Below are 18,436 nucleotides of genomic sequence, written 5' to 3' on the forward strand. Positions count from 1 at the left end.
AATAAAATTTCCTGCGTAGTATTTTTGTGAAAATCGTTCCAAAATAATTTAACCTCAAGAGTAAACTATCTGGATTTTTCCCAAAGAAATGTCTTATACCACAGTATAGAATTATTATTGAAATATAAACAAAATTGTTGGAGTGTTTTTTTAAAAAAACGCATTTTTTCAATTTTCATCATTCCGTAAATTACTCTAAGTTTATGGGATAGGAAGAAAATTCGAAACTCCTCTAGAGAATCTTATGAAAACTTTAAGTTTAAAATTTGGCGCCCGTACGTTGAACAGTATGACCTCTAGGAGACTACACCATGAACAGGAGAAAGAATAGAGAAACAAAACGAGAAACAAATCCCTTTTTCGATATCTAAGGGCCATGGAAAACTAAATCTATATAAATATCAAACTTTTTTTTATATAATCATTATAGCATATGTTATATTGTCCTTCGAAAGTTCAAAGCTATTGGTAAACTACATCAATGCTAAAAATTAATTAAATAAATATCGACTAAACACAGCGTTATACTTTTTAGTATGTATTTAACTATTAATCAGTATTGCAAGAAACACTATCAGTATAAAACTCATTTCAAGAGTACATCTATTACAAGCTACATTCCACAAATTTCTAGAATGTCTTAACGTTCTACTTCATTTAATAACAACATGATGTACACAAATTTATAACAGATTCTGCCCCTAACAGCTACGTAAAAACATTAATTTCACCAGTGTCTTTCCGAGAGCACTGTATCTGAAAATGGTAGACTTTATCATTTCCGTTCTAAAAACTCCGATCCAATTTCAATATGACTGCTTTCAAAATATCTGGCGAGCCATATATATTCTGCCATAGTTGCCCCGTCTCCGATAATATAACACAGACATTCAATTTGTATATTTTATTGCATTTGCACACTTTTTAACTATCTTGTATGTAAATCTCATAATTAAAATATTATACTTCTGTTTTTATACAGAGGGCGTTTAAAACAAACGAATAATATGGTTTCTTGAATGCCTGTACGTTTCCCTTATGATACCCATCGGTTGACCTTTTAAAAAAACTATTTTCGAAACCCTTTGCTTGCTAATGCTTAAAATATATAAAACGATAATCATGCCTGTTGTTCTGTATGGTTGCGAAACATGGTCTCTTACTCTGACGGAAGAACATAGACTGATAGTACTGTGAGCAAAATCCTGAGACGAAAATTCGGACCCAAGAGGAACGGGAATGGGAAATGGCGGAAACTTCATAACAAGGAACTACATAATTTATATGGTTTACCCAGCATTGTTAGGGTCGTCAAGTGTAGGAGGCTTAGGTGGGCAGGTCATGTAGCTAGGATGGAAGAAAGTAGAAACGCTTTCAAAATCTTGACTGGAAGACCCATTGGAAAACGACCATTAGGAAGACCTAAGCGCAGATGGGAGGACAATATTAAGATAGATCTCGCAAAGATAGGAAAACAAAGTAAAAACTTAATGCAATTAGCTAAGGATAGAAGTTAGTGGAGAGCTTTTGTGAACGCGGCATTGAACCTCCAGGTTCCATAGACCATTGAGTTAGTTTTAGTGGCTTGCTAATAGCTGTTAATAACATGTGTCCAAATTTGCAAATATTTATAATGACTATCATTTTCCTTTCTTATTGCAGGAAATTGTCAGTCTCCTTTGGGAATGCAGGAGGGAAGAATTCCCGATGAATCCATATCGGCCAGTTCGTCATTTGATGATAAATCAACAGGACCGCAGAATGCAAGGTAAGTGTTGAAAACAACTGTTATGTTATGAGCACTTTAGACCTCATTAAAATCTTTGCTAAAATCTAAAATTCCATACACTTTCCTTACTAAAAAGTTGTTACAATATTTTTTGGTAACTACTGGCAGAATCTCAATCAAATTTGATAGGCAAGTAGTCCATCATCTGAGGAATAAAGGGTCACTATGTTTGGTGGCTCAAATTATCCAGGGGACAGCCTCGTCTGGGCGATTGAAGCTGTATTCCACAGCTTTGCATTCCGGGATCATCTCAATTCGGTCCACTTCGACTTGTTAAATATTAGGTTTTGAACTTAACAATGTGCTAGCTTTGTTTTTTCTCTTTATTCTTGAGTGGCGATATTCGGGAAACTGTACAAAATATCAGATAAAATAGAATATTATTTACGAAAATTATGCTGAAAATTTGGTTTATCACTTTATATATAGGGTGCTTCAAAACAACACCGACAACGTTTGGGGGGTGATTCCTGACACCAAGATAAGACCAAAAGTATAGACCAAACTGGGTGCACAAATACTTCCTTTCGGAGTTGTAACCTGCCGAAAACAAGAGAAGTGAACTTTGCAGGTTCATAGCTCCAAAACTATGCGACCTACCGTAGTCGGGTTAAGACTTTACTTAGGAACTAATATGTGTCTTATTCGAAAACACGTGTTTTAGAATCGCTACGGACGTATAATTTAAAGTACTCACCGACTACTCTAATCAGAGGTATCTGAGGATTCTGAAACATGAGTATTTTGATAGGACACATATTAGTTTCTAAGTGAAGTCTTGATAGGACTACGGTAGATCCCAAATTTTTGGAGCTATGGACCTTCAAAATTCATTTTTTCATGTTTTCGGCAGCCTATAACTCTGAAAGAAAGCATTTTTGCACCCAGGTTGGTCCATACTTTTTGTCTTATCTTGGTGTCAGGAATCACCTCCCAAACGTTGTCGGTGTTGTTTTGAAACACAATGTATACTCTAAAACTTCCAAGCTCAGTGGTAGAGCGTTCACATCTGGTTCATGGGGTCCCTTGTTCGATCCCAGATTGCGTCAATGAACTTGTGGTGAACAAACATCGTGTGTGTGGGTTTTTCGGAGTTCTCCCGTTTTCTTCCACCTTCTTCATTTAACTATTTCATTTATTTCTCATCATCACCGTCTCCTTGAGCCTAGCTGACATAACCATTGGACGTAAAACTCAAACATTTTATTTCATTTTTAAAACTTCCAACTGAGTTGATTTTAGTTCTTCTAACGCTTTGATTTTGATGGACGTTAATCAGGTAATAATTGTTTCCTAATTCTAGAGAGCTCCCTTGTTGCTGAAGGGTAAACTGTCTCATCTTAGGCCAGGGAGAGCTCATTTCGATCCCAGTGTGGGCTCATGTATTTCGGATACCACTATAAGATGCATTTTCGTCTCATATAGTCTTTGTAGTGAAAATGTTGTTAAAACATAAACGAAATCAGGATTAAGCCTAAAGGAAATTATAGGCCAAGTTTAATTCAAATTAATTAAATTTGTTGAAAGTCAAAATGAATAGAAGGAGTCAGACACACAAATACATTACATTTATCTAGAAGGTTAAAACTCGGGGGGCGCTAGAACCCAGACTATGAAAGGTATATTATGAGTTTAGTATATACTTTCAAGAATATATAAATAATAGCTTTAATTATTTTTGTCACTCAAAAATTGGTGGGGGTCAAGGCCTCCCCAACCCCTGGCTATATCCGCCACTGTCTGTGTAAAAATTTCAACAGAAATCGAAACACACACACACAAGCTGTGTGTTTACGTTCCTGTCATGTTTACGACTCGTATCAAAGGAGACTTGAATTAAATGTCACACCAAACCTACGTTTCTGATCTTATGTTTACGTAATTTACACGTTTACGATCTCAACTGCAGGGACGCAACGAAATACGCGTCGTGCGGGAGAGACTGCAATACGAGATGAATTTTGGATGGGGATGTAGTTACGTAGAGGGTTTAGGTGAGAAAATTAACAGGGTGAGGTTTTTCTTCTGTGAGAACAGGAGTGGGAAGAAGCGGTGTAGTAGAAATAACCGCATCACCCTTGCTAAACCTCCGACTCGCAGAAGAGAGCAGACGCTGCGTATATCAAATACGAAGAGATGCGGTACAGTTGTCAAAGGAATATCTCCAGAAGATTCGCCGTGTTTCCACAAATACAAGTGGTTTGTTTCTACCTTCGGAAGACTATTTCTGACGCTTTAACCAGGTAAAAGTATGATCAAAGTCCTGTCACCTGCTTTACTCTTAAAGAATGTATTCTCGCAAAGGCATGTCGGGTATTTTAATAGTTCGGCTTTAAATAAAGATCTCAGAAAAAAAGATTTCCATTTCTTTGATTTAATTATTCTAAGGGTAACAGTAGTCTCCACCTTCCGTAAGATCAGCGAAATCTAGCAGTACTGAGACTTGTCAGAGGAAAGATCATGTTAGTGCTCATAAGATGCGTCCACCCAACATCGAGAGAACAAATGATATTATCCTCCTGAAATAAGTTGTTCAGATAAGATTATTTATGCACTGCCTATCTTATTATTAGAGTTAAGTAGCAGATTGTTAGTTGGCTTCTTCTGACCGTGACAGATATACTCCTCTTGGTGACATATATTCTCCTCACAGTGGCACAGATACCCCTAAGTGACATATTCACTGTTAACAGTAACACACATACTCCTAACACTGACATAATATTCTTAATAGTGACATATATACTCCTAAGTAACACATTCACTGCTAACAGTGACACATATACTTCTAACAGTGACATAATGCGCTTAATAGTGGTACATATACTCCTAAGCGACACATTCGTTGCTAACAGTGACATTTATATTTCTAACAGTGGCACATATACTTCTAACAGTGACACATATAGCTCTAACAATGGCGCAATATTCTTGATAGTGTTATATATACTCCAATGTGACACATTCGCTGCTAACAGTGACATATATACTTCTAACAATGATGCAATACTCTTAACAGTGGCATATATACTCCTAAGTAACACATTCACTGCTAACAGTAACACATATACTTCTAATAGTGACACACACTCCTAACAGTGACACAATACGTTTAACAGTGACAAAAAATACTCTTAAGTGACACATTTACTGCTAACAGTGACATATATACTTCTAACTGTGAGTCATATACTCCTAACAGTGACACACATACTCTTAACCGTGATACACAAACTACTCTTAATAATGTAGATTCTCTTGTAAAATAAATCATATCTGACATCAAAATATTTCTTGGAATTATTCATATTTGTAAGTTTCAGACTTATCCAGTACCTTAATTACAGTGCAAACATTAAAAATCAAGTGTAATTCGTAGTTACATTTCTGATACATAAAGCAGAAACAGAACGCAAATCTACGTTTTAATGCTTTACATTAAATTCTAAAAGAAACGTATCAAACTGAACGGAGTATTTCATATCTAACTTTTCTAAAGATTTCTTTTTCTTCTTTTGGTCTCGAAGTTTTACAAACACATAAACACTAGTCTAAACTATTTTCTTTGTGTAAGAGAAATTAATTAAATTGTGTCAGCGTTGTATGAAAAAGAAAACAAAAAAAAGTAATTGGAAATGTAATTAACAGAAACTGAGTAAAGATATTGTATTTTGGTTCAATTTTTATGACTTTCACACTTCGAATTGTGTTCTGCCTTGGAATAATCGTACCTCCTTTTTCCTTGTTCAAAATCCAATTGATTTGTAGCTGCTTTCTTTCTTCCCTTAATTTATTTCAAGAAGGGAGTGTAACCTTTTATTATGTTTTTAAGTATAATAATTTAAATCTCTCTAGTCAACGTTGAAACAAGAGTCCATGCTTTCCAGAAGCGAAGAAAAAAAAAAAAAAGAAAACTTGTTTCACTACGAAATTGACTATCTAAACATCAATACGTCTATTGCGTAAATTTAAAATTCATTTTCCGGTGTGGTGTTGTAAGTCAACTATCTTGTAGGCGAGATAATATGGTGGGGAACGATCTATACTCTGAGCGTTGATTTTGCATGGTTGCTTGTGTACCCTCCAGCTGTACCAGATTCAACTCCTCGTCATGTTTCAGAGTCCGCATTAATAGTAGACCTGTATGCTAAGTTGCTCTTTACCTACTACATTACCAAAGTAATTATATGATAAATCTATCACAAAAAACAGCAACAATTTGGCATTGAAAAAGTACACATGGACATATAAAGGTCCCAATTACTTTCAATAGCTTACGGCCTTATCAAAGCTAAATTCAGCTCTGAGAAGAACGCATAACGTTAAAAAAAAATATTTTTACTCGGAATCTAAGCCGATTTTGACTTCTGTTTACGTTTACATGCAGAATTTCTTTAACTTACAAATAGAATGTACGTCACTGGTAGGAAGTGGTAAGTTAGTTAGGAAAAATCAAACAACAATATGTGTACGAGGTGCTTAGTTTATAGTAAATATTCTTCCAGATTTTTGTTGAAAAGTACTAATCAGCATTTACTCTGAAGCATGTCATTTTCTTAGGTTCGCTGTCATCTGTTGATTGCTTAGGATTAGGATTTAGATTTCTGGACTTTTAGCATCTACGGTATGGGCATGCTATACGTCACGTATGAGGGATGACACTGCTTGGCAATCACACTATCGGAGGAAGGGGAAAGATGGAATCGACCTAGGACCTACATGTTAGGTACCATCCCAGAATTTGCCTCGTATGAATGTGGAAAACCCAGGAAAATCTCACCTCATGTCTTACCTTTAAACAATATTAAATTTAAACAAAAAATTAAGTTAATAGTCAATACTTTACTATAATTTGGGCAATATGTCATTAACCGTAGAGTTTATTCTGGTCTTGTTCTTCTCATAATATAAATCTTGATGAAGACATTCTTCAGTAAGAATTTCACCATAGTAGCTGGCGTAGTAATTGCAATTTCTAAGTTTAGAAAAAAATATTTTTTTAAAAAAGTAAATTTTCTCGGAAACTACTTATCAGGGCTTACTCTCTTCCATAATCTTGTTCAGCTCAATCAGACCTATCACTTGACGTACAATACATCTCACTGTGAAACATCTTCCTCCGTTACGCGCTATTTTTTTATTTTTATTTATTTATTTATTTATTTATTTTTGTAGAATTTTTGTGGCTGGAAGCCTATTCTGAACCATACTGAAAAGCAAGAGTGTTTGGACGTTTCTTTCAGAAACGATGTTTTGGTTACTGTTGAACATGCTTCCAAAAATGTCCTTAGGAGTTCTATCAAAAAGAATCAATAATTCATCATAACAGTGGTTAATAGAAACTGCTCTGAGGGTCTTCAAAATGAACTTGAACTTTTGATATGTCTAATATATGTATGGACAGAAATTACTTTAAATGTGTGTAAATGATAATATTTAAAAGTCATTTATGCTTGTATACTCTCTGAACGCATCAGAAGTTCAGGTACATTTTGACCACACTCAGGGCAGTTCCTATTAACTAGTGTTAGGAGGTATGCACTAACAAGGGAACATATTATATTGATAGTAGCATTGCCCAATTAAACCATGTGCAATCGATAGAGGAGTGAAGAAAAGTGAGAAATCCAAACTTTTACGGGCCGACACCCAGAAACGCAGGAGATACAGTGGAAAGAAGGATCTAAAATCATGTGAAAATAACAATACAAAAGATACACTGACACAGAAAGAATTTCAAAATGATTAAAGTAATCAAAATGACATTTACACAACAGTATAGTAAGAAAACACTGTCCCCACAGACATGCTCAATAACATCATATGCAATGCAGTGTTGCCAACTGAGAACAAAACGAATTTTGTTAAATGGCACGGAACACAAAGTATAGCATCTAGAAAATCTAATTATGAGTAGAACCATACCTGTGAAGTCGTGATGTAGAGTGCTGGCAACGTTTGAGGATAAGCCTATATGAATCTCGGATGTAGAAGAGTACACATAGTACACGATTCGAACTAGTTGAAATCAAAATATGAGACCACAAGCGAGAATATAACCACTGAAGTACAAAAATAACGGACGAAGCACAGAGTTTTGGTTGCCAGCACTCTACATCACGACTTCACAGGTATGGATCTACTCATAATTAGATTTTCTAGATGCTATACTTTGTGTTCCGTGCCATTTAACAAAATTCGTTTTGTTCTCAGTTGGCAACACTGCATTACATATAATGTTATTGAGCATGTCTGTGGGGACAGTGTTTTCTTACTATACTGTTGTGTAAATGTCATTTTGATTACTTTAATCATTTTGAAATTCTTTCTGTGTCAGTGTATCTTTTGTATTGCTATTTTCACATGATTTAAGATCCTTCTTTTCCCTGTATCTCCTGTGTTTCTGGGTGTCGGCCCGTAAAACTTTGGATTTCTCACTTTTCTTCACTCCTCTATCGATTGCACATGGTTTAATTGGGCAATGCTACTATCAATATAAGATGTTCCCTTGTAAGTAATGTGAAAGGTATCCTAAAATTGTTTAAAAGTCGTTTCTTTGACAGCATACTCATTGGGAACATCAGAAGTTCTAGTATATTTTGAACACTCTGATGAAAGTTCCTATTAATCAGTGTTAGCAGATATTTTAGACACTAGGTAATCTGTAAATTGTTCTGACACTGTTCAAAAGTCGTTTTTGTGACCGTATACTCGTTGGGCACATCGGAAGTTCAGGTACATTTTGAATCCTTCGAGAGTAGTTCCCATTAATCAATATTAGGAGGCATTCTAGACACTAGGTAATGTGTAAAGTGTCCTAACACTGTTTAAAAGTGATTTTTTGACCGTATACTCATTGAGCACATCGGAAGTTAAGGTACATTTTGAACACTTTGAAGCCAATTCCTACTAACCAGTGTTAAGAGGCATTTTAGACACTAGGTAATGTGTAAAGTATTCTAACACTGTTCAAAAGTCGTTTTTATACCCGTATAATTTCCGGACATCAGAATTTTAGGTAGATTTTGATGAACAGTTTCTATTTATCACTGCTAGGATGCATCCTGGTCATTTTTTTTAACTGATTGAGCACTTCAGGATATTTTCGGACATGGTAAACAGAATAAAAAATCGCTTCTTTTTTTTTTTTTTTAAAAAAAAGAAATATCGAAATCATGAGAAAAACGGTGATTGATATCTTGCAGTGAAGTAACGGGAGTTGTAAAACGCCCTGTATATAAAGTTGTTCCTGCTGTCCTTACGCGTGACACTATCGACTGGTTGGCTATAGCGCCCAGAGCAGGTGGAAACAGAGTTGTCATGAGGCTGGTCTCCCTGTCTCACCTGGATACGTGGACTCGGCCTCTCTCACTCTCTCTCTCTCTCTCTGACCCATTCAAGTGGAGTGACTGGATGGGGGTTGCTATGGTGACGGAGGGGTAAAGAAGAAGAAAGTAGAAGGTGTAGAAGAGACCAGAATGACAAGGTAAAGCAAAAAGGGAAAGAGATGTCCCAATATTTTACTTTCACTCATTTGTTCTTCGTCTTGCACTTTTCAATTTATAATAATTTATGTTCGTATTTATAATTGAGCCAGTTCATTACAAAGATCAACAGCTTCATAACCTGGAAATACTATTGGGGTGGGGATTGACGTTTGGAAATTGGATTGGGATAGGGTTTAATGTTCCTTTTCAACACCGATGCCATATGTGACAGGACGTACTATTTATAATTAATTCGAACCACTTAGTGTGCTCTCTCGTGGATGCACGGTTAGTGTATACATCTTTGGCGCAGGAGACCTGAGTTCAATTCGCGGAGGAAACCCATGTAGATCGGATCAAAGTTAAACGGTAAATCCACGTTTCAAATGGCATAACTGCTCAAAGTGTCGCAAATTTCTAATCAAGCAATCGAACCACATACTCGACTTTGTATTCGAATCATAAAAAGAACACCGGAAATCGAACCTGGGACCACACTACGGAAATAAAAGCTAGTATAATTCGTCATCATCTCTCTTAACTCTTTCTTCCTGTATGATTCCAATTGAAATCACAAACTTTCTTGGTTTACATAGCGCATATATCGTGCCGAATGATTCCAAATTGTCTCATGCGTCGTAATTCTAGTTTTTGCGAACGGGTAGGAGCTGTGTACGATCTCGCCACGATCGCTAGTTCGAGCTCACTTAACATATAATCCATTTAAATAAAAAGAAATATTCATTTCCAGAACAAAATTCAGGTCAGAAAGGGTTTTAATAGAGAAGTACTTTTCGTAAGGACTATTTTCTGCACTTTGATCAATTATAGCAACGTAGTGTTTCTGTAAATCCATCGACTACGCTTTTAATGTTCTTGAAATGAAATGAAATCTTTAAGTTTAACGTTCCACGATTATGCCCATTAGTCAAAGGGAGACCTCGATTAAGGCAAGTGAATGATAATGGAAGAATCGGTGGAATAATAATGCGGGAGGAAACGGGAGTATCCCGAGAAACCTCACAGACACGATATTGTCCACCATAAACTTGCTTGGTCGGGGATCAAACCTGGGACTTCAGGCACCAGAGGTAAACGTTCTACCACTGAGCTACCGTGCTCTCTTTCAATGGTTTTCTTAACCTGTCAGCATTGTTTTTATCAAAACCAGATTTCCTGTTGGCTCCTTAATCTTACTGTGCTATTTAATAAAAATGAGAACCGAAAACTGTGACGTCACAGATTATGCAGTTGGAAAGGACTATTGTAGAATTTATAATATAACATTTTAGTGTAATGTGGAACTTTTTCTCATGAAACAAGAAACCGACTTATGCAACCCAACAATCTTCTTAGTTGCGCGGGTTGCATAGACATTGCATTTCTCGAGTAAATCGGTGGACATGAAAGTAAACAGAATGATGTGATTAATACAGACTATTAGCGCCCATTTATGACTCATCTTACCTGCCTTTTTTAAACCTTAGGAGAGTATGATACCTTTGTAATAGAGCACTCGCCTTGGAGTGCATGGTCCTTGGTTTACTTCTAGTCTATGTTAGTTTGTGATGTAATTCAGGTGTCCGTGCGGTCGGTCACTCGTTTCTTATCATTGTCACATTTCATCAATACTTAAATCAACCTTCTCTTATAATTATTACCTGTCCAATTTCTGTGTAGAAGAAATATCAAGGGACGACAAACTAAACAACATTTCGATTTTACTTTCGAACGACAATATGAGTAAAGTAAACTACTAGTAATCATCAAAGGAAATTAAATCGAATTCGATATTGTTAACAGATTTATGTTCTTGCTAACCCTATGTGGAGTGTAAAGGAACCGATTGGTATCGATTACCGAATCAGTGGTCCGACAGGATATCTCGGCAACCAGTGAAGGAGGAAGCTTCAACATCTCATCAGTTACATAAGCCATTCCATCTACTCAGAGAATTCACATTACATAATCTCATACACTGGCGCAAACCTCGCGGGGAATGCAGGGGACATGCCCCCAATCTTGAAAATTATAGGGACTGTCCCCCTAATAATCCAATTTGAAATGTGTTTATTGGGGGGAGAAATGTGATGTTTTGTGTCACTGTCACAAAGGAAAGTGAGATGAAATTGATGTCCTTTGACCTATTTCATTTTTTTTAAAGGATTGTATTCTTTAATGTTTCAAACTGAATTTCGTATCTTGGCGCTTTTAGGTCACATCAATCTGTATTAATTCCGCTCCCGTTACTTGGACACACATTTTAATAAGTGGCAGAGACAATAACTCTGTCGTTGATTAACAGAGACTACTATCATCAGGATGTTGAGCTGAACAATGATCAAACCAGGGACCCCACACATCAGAGGTAAATGCTCTACCACTGAACCATTGTATCCCTCTTAATATGAAAAAGTAGAAGTTTGTGTCTAATATTTGATTTGTGCTGAGAGTGATGCACGCACGGTTTGTATAGGAAAGGGGGGCAAGAGTACGCAAATTTTAATTAAACTTATATATTTTGGTAAAATATAGTTACAACGGAAAACTTTTACATGGAACACAAAACTTGAACTCTCCTTTACGAAATGTGAACTCAACTTTTATATACCTCTATTCTTAAAGGAAGTAGAACTCATAAAATGAAAACATTCAAATTCGTACTCTTGCCCCTATATCCGCATGAGCTCCTGCTTGCTTCTAGTGAGAATCCAATGTTACTGGTTGAAGGTTTGTTAACAGATGAATGACAACGAGCAACCGGCAGAAGAGTATTTTAAGTGGACAGTCAGCATGAGCTCTTGCTTGCTTCCACTGAGGATCTAGCGTTACTGTTTAAAGGTTTGGTAACAGATGGAGGAGGACGAGCAACTGGCAAAGGAGTGTTTGATCTGGATGCACCGCATGGGTCCCTTTTTACTTCCAGTGAATCATCCGATGAACGATTTTGGGCTCTATTCAGGTCTGATGCTTGATTTTTTGCTTCAGGAATGCTTTCGTCTTCAGGCCTGGCTTCTACATTTGAGTCTATCACATCCACAATAGAAGGAAGAAAATCTTCTTCAGTGAACACATCTGGATTCAGTAGGACAACTCCAGATTCTTGAAGGCTGGATACCAATGGTTGCAGCTTTGTAGTCATCATCATCATAGGTATTCTGCCTTTATTGGCAGGTCACTTGCCGCAGCTGAGAAGCTTCCATGCTCCACGGTCCTCCGCTAACTTCTTCGTCTTCGCGTATGATCTTTCTGTTTTTATATCATCCATTAATTGTAGTCTCCTTCGCCCCCTCCCTCTCTTTCCCGCCACCATACCCTCTAGGACGTCCCTCATGATAGAATATCTTCTTAGGCAATGTCCCAACCAGTTTCTCTTCCTCTTCCTAATAATATCTAAAAGTGTTCTTTTCTCACCCACCATTTCTAACACTCTCTCATTCGTTTTACGCTCGACCCAACTAATTCTTTCCATTCTTCTCCACACCCGCATTTCGAAGGCTTCCAGTCGATTTTCATCGCCTTTACGTAATGTCCACGTTTCCGCCCCATACAGTACAACACTCCACACGAAGCATTTTATGAGTCTTTTTTGTAGTAAGCCTCAGTAAACAAACTCGCAACTTGGAATTATGTGGGATGGATGATTCCTTATCCATTTATCACACATAGTTGAATATCAGGATTTCATCGGGTCAAAAAAAGGAGCGATCTAATAGTTTCAAATTATGACTGGGATTTGGTGGTAAACTCAACATCACTATCCTATTTTGCCTGCAGAAATCAATCGCTTCGATTGAAATGTGAGAGGTCTGATTGTCAACAAGTAAAAATACCTTTTTCGTAACCGAATTTGATCGCACATGGTGGTGTAAATAATATAACCATTCTACGAAAAGTTGTGAGTTGATGAACCAGAATTAGATATTCCCACAGAACCTGGCGGCGAGCCATCGAATAATTCTTGTTTCATTTGTTTTGTGGGAAATATCTGGGGAATAAAGGAACCAGATGCACTCACCATGAAACAGCTGTTATGTTAACTCCAAAATCACTAGATACAGTTTTATTCACAACTGATTTTTAGTCGACTTTTGGAACTTTATGAGGAACCGTGTTTATTCCAGTTTCGTACATGTTGTAGATATCCCGTGGAGAAAAGACGTTTTGTCTTACAAGATCTTTTAGACAATTTAAAAAAACATTCAACTTGTGACTTGCTAAAACCACGAGCTCTCCCCAGACCAGTTTTTGAAGGCTGTTGCAAAGCAATTGTTAAATGTCTACGACGGAAAGACTCTGTCCAATCTCTTTCTGCCATTCGATTCACACGACTAAAGGATATGGGGCACTTAGTTACGTTCAGCAAAATTGTATGCCATTCTTCTTAGATCTTTTAAAGTTAATTCATAGAAGAATTGATCCAGTAATGTGATGTATTACACTAATTCGTTCTCCATTTCTTCGGTAAATAGGTCTACTGGCTTTACTGTACCTAAAGACGTTGCAGATTCTCATTCAAAAAAAGAAAAGAAAAATCCTTAATTCTCCTTATATCAGTAATAGAAATGCATAGGATACAAAAAAAAAATCAGATATTTAGACCCTTTATAAAAATATATTTCCAGCTTATTCCATCAGTTACAGAATGCTTGTCATCTACAAGGGTAACTTGAAAACTTCCCGACCTATCCTTGATGAAGCTACATATTGTCAAATGTTAGGTTAGGTTAGCTTCATATATCTTTATAGAATCCTATACCAATCATTGGACTGATACCGCCTTATGCAGAGTCGTTTTAACGTATGATTACTAAAGGACTGACCACTACAGGAAACATACGGTAGTCGAACTTTTTAGTATGGCACTAATCACGCTTCAGAACGACTCTGCATAAGGCCCATTGAAATTTATTACTGAAGACTACTGACATTTAAGATAAAAGAGGACAAAGCGTAGTATTTCTGAAACCTGAATAAAATAAGCAAGCGTAACGTTATTCAATAACTGCAGATGTCACTATCTCACACGTTTATCTGTTTCGAAAACTCAAACACCACCTTAGATACTGTTATGTAAGGAATGGTATTTAGAATAAAAATTTATCCCTCATACATAAGAAAATATCAGGATTCTTCAGAATTCTTAACGTTAGAGGCTACATATGGAAACCAGTATTCGTAAAGTTTGCCGTCACTCTCTATTACAACGGAATCTACATTATTGGATTCCTTTTCATAGTACAGAAGGGGCAAGAGTACGTACGCGTACCCTTGCCCCGTAGGTATCTGCGTACCCTTGCCCCCTCACTACACAATTGACTTTCCCGTGATGTTGTACAGCCAACTGTTGGAAGAAAGTCAATTTACTCCATCCTGTCAAACAATGGATATGTTAGAAACTAACGCTTTATAGTACTTTGAAATCGTTATAAAATTGTATAAGTTATTCATTAACTACTTATGTCCCAATATTATATCAAACTATTAGAAAAACATAAATAATTACCTAGATAGCTTGTAGTTTGCCGCAGCACACTCAAACTTGTTCAGGTTCTAGACGCCATTAACATCAAACTCCACGTGACGCATTATTGCCATACGCGAATATATTCACCTGATTTTAGGGAATCGTATCCTTACCCCCCACGTACTCTTGCCCCCCTCTACTCTACATTCCAATTAAAAAATGATGAATTTAAAAAAAGAAAAAAAAGAAAAGAAAGACAATAACAGAAATTTTTACTTGACGTATTGTGTAGGTTGTCTTTGACAATGGAAACTAAATGCTATCTTGTCTCCTTCGGCCCTTTTCATTTCCTTTCATAAATGGAGTTTCAGAAATACTAACTATTAATTCTGTCCTTTTTTTAAAAAAAGAAAAAAAGAAATGTAAAAACCTTTTAAGGTAATTATTTTTTTTTTTTTGAAAGAGAGAATTTCCATTATTATTTTTTGTTAAAATAAAAAAAGTTTTGGGGCTGGTTGTTCGTAGGTAAAGGAAAATGTATAAACTGCAGCAACGGGGGCTGAAATAAAGAACATGTACCCTTGAGAGAAGGAAGATGAAGGAGGGGGATAGATCCAGGGCTAGAAGAGTGCGTAGAGGGCGGAAGGGGGATAGATTGTGAAGAATGCTACTAATCTCTTTTGTCTTAATCATTCTCCAACCCTCTTTCGATCCCGCCAACTTCAATGTTTACTCTCAAGAAGGAAAAAAAATAGATGCTAACGAGTGTTGCCATACTGTTGATTATATTCTGTATTGATAGAAAAAGAACATAATATTACAATGTTACTAACGTTTAACGTTAGGGAAAAAATGTCCAAAGATGCTACACACTAATAACCCCTTAGAAGTCTGGATTATTAAACGTAAATTATAGACTTTCAGTCAAGCAGCTACACCATCATCCCTATTTATTCTAGGATCATGGTTTGTACCTCATTCTTTTGAGAATAGAACAGTCTCACAAACGGTAATATTCACACTTTTCTATCATGTCCTTGTGGTGGGAAATTTTGAGAGAAATCGGAAATTTTCTGGTTTTTTAATTCAAATTTTGACCCACTCTCGAGCCCCCTCTCCGTTTTAACGCACAGATCAGAAAATAAACTGAAAAATACTAAGGGATGTACTAAATGTATGTACAAAATTTCAAGCTTCTATCTTCAATTTACCATTGGAAAAAATATTTACCAATAAGCCCCACAATGCCCCATACTACTCCAAAAGAATCTGATGTAATATAACAACTTTCTGAGACATCTCTATTTAACCTAGAATCATGGTTTATCATTCTCTTAAGAATAGAACACCCTTTCGAAAGTACCTTTCACAAGTCTCCATAGAGAACATTATGCTGAACAGTGTTACAGGTGAATGTGAAACCTCATGCAAAGTTTTCTTTAAAAATATGAATAAAAAAATAACTTTATCTTCACCTACGTAGTTCTACTTATCTTAGCACGAGAACTATAGACTGGATGATGAATATGCCTCATCTATGGAAATTTCTCAATGTTAACTTTATGTTAACAATGTTTTAGAATTAAATAATAATTGGAATGAAAATGTGAGTAGGAAACAGGAGAATCTCGTGAAAACCCACGAACACGATCTGGTCTACAAATTCACATAGACGGGGACTAAGCCAAGGATTTCTTGCAATAGAGATGAACTCTTTACCACTGAGAAACTATACCTTCTTGATAAACACACAGAGGTATACTGAAATGAAACGAAATGAAATATTTCAGTTGAACGTCGCACACTTATGCCCTTTAGCCTAAGTGAGACAATGATTAAGGCAAGTGAAAGACGATGGAAGAATTCATGTAATGAGAAAGCGGGAGGAAACGGAAGTTCCCCGAGAAAACCCACGGACACGATGTTGTCCACCACAAACTTACTTGGCCGAAATTCGGGGCCGCGGTGACTCAGTGGTAAACCTTTCACCTCTGGTGCGTGGAGTCCTTGGTTTGATCCCAGCTCACTCCTAGTGAGCTTTATAGTGGACAAACACCTGTGCTTGGGTTTTCTCGGAATTCTCCGGTTTCCTCCCACTTTCTGATTCAATCATTTCATTCATTCATTCCTCATCTTCATCTATTTTAGCCTAGCCAGCATAATTGTGAGACGTAAGACTTGAAGATTTCATTTTGGCCGGGGATTGAATCAAGGACCCCACAAACCAGAGGTAACCTCTCTACAAGTATATTGAGTTGGATGGTAAAAACTCATTTACATTTGGGTTAATTAAGGTATAACTTATACTTAAATTTACTTTATACTAAAAAAAAATGTTGTACACAACTTTTTAGTTTCGTGTATATAGCAACTCTGATAAGACCCATTTTACCTTCTTATGCTTTGACTCTTTTTATTCCTTCCTTTTACGTTATTCTACCTTTATTTGTTTCTCTGTCCCCTGTGTTTCTTTGATTTTCTTATTTCTGAGCAGGGAAAGAGGAAAACAAAACTAAATTGCTTGAGGGGGTAACAAACACAAAAATCATCAACATCATCACATCCGTTTAGATTAGTTTTCCTTTCCCCTTATTTACCTCAACCTACGTCATAATTTTAAACAAAGTCTGTTCCGTTTGTCTTCTAATTATTATCATAAATAGACCTTTTCATCTTTTTTCTTCTTCATCTTAACTTTCCTCCAGAATTGAAGAAAATTAGTTATTTTCAGTTCCGAATGGATGAAAAGGAATTCATTCACAATGTAATATATTGTTTGCTTCAAATATGAACCAAAAAGCAAAGGGTAATAAGTACACGACCATAAAAATATACTCAATAATTTTACAATACTTATTAGTAGTAGAAAACAGAGGTAAAAAGAAAAAAACGCCAAAAGTGAGCAAAGGATACATTCTAATCTGCTGAACAAAATTATCTAGTGAGAGCGAATTCTCATGTGTAATTTTCGAACAAATCAAAGGAAAAGCACAATTTCTTATAAACCTAAAAGTTGATGGTTTGCGATTACCACGCCACGTATTAAAATAAACTTGATACTGAAATATGCCGCTCTATCCATCACGACTCTGGAACTCACTAAAGAAATAATAAACACTTCTGACCAGAGTATATACACTTGTTTATTAAAAACTAAATTCCAGTGTAACAGTTTCGACAACGTAACGTTGCCTTCATCAGACACTGAGTTAGTGTCTGATGAAGACAACGTTACGTTGTCGAAACTGTTACACTGGAATTTAGTTTTTAATAAACAAGTGTATATACTCTGGTTAGAAGTGTTTATTATTTCTGAAATATGCCGTTATCAAAGTTTTCCATGGGGGGAGGGGTACGGTAGATCAGTTGTAGAGCTCTTATCCCTCATGCGTGAGTTTTCTGGTTCGGTCCCTGGCAAAGTAAGTTTGAGGTGGACAACATTGTGACTGTGGATTTTCTGGGGGTACACCCGTTTCCTCCCACTTTCTCAATCCACCAATTGTTCCATTATCATTCACTTGCTTTAATCATCGTCTCACAGACAGTGTCGAAGGCATTGTTCGTCATTATATGTTTCACGCACTTATTTAAGTTCAAAGATTCTTTTATAAACATTGTACTTCCTGCGCGGAGAACGGATACTCTAGCTATCTATTACTAGTTTACCATTTGGAATCAGTACTTAAACGAGAA

The 18,436-nt window shown here is 36.4% G+C and overlaps 1 protein-coding gene across 2 annotated transcripts in view; it reads left to right on the plus strand.

Moving 5' to 3' along the window:
* The window catches only part of LOC145689831 (discoidin domain-containing receptor 2-like), a 1,126,884-nt gene that overhangs the window by 467,197 nt on the left and 641,251 nt on the right, over nt 1-18,436 (plus strand). For both annotated transcript variants that reach the window (XM_081764050.1, XM_081764051.1), the window contains exon 4: nt 1,663-1,768. In XM_081764050.1, coding sequence (XP_081620176.1) covers nt 1,663-1,768 — 106 coding nt within the window. The remainder of the gene's footprint in view (nt 1-1,662; nt 1,769-18,436) is intronic.

Source organism: Thermobia domestica, chromosome 7, assembly GCF_964235325.1.
Source record: "Thermobia domestica chromosome 7, izTheDome1.hap1.1, whole genome shotgun sequence".
Lineage (NCBI taxonomy): Eukaryota > Metazoa > Arthropoda > Insecta > Zygentoma > Lepismatidae > Thermobia > Thermobia domestica.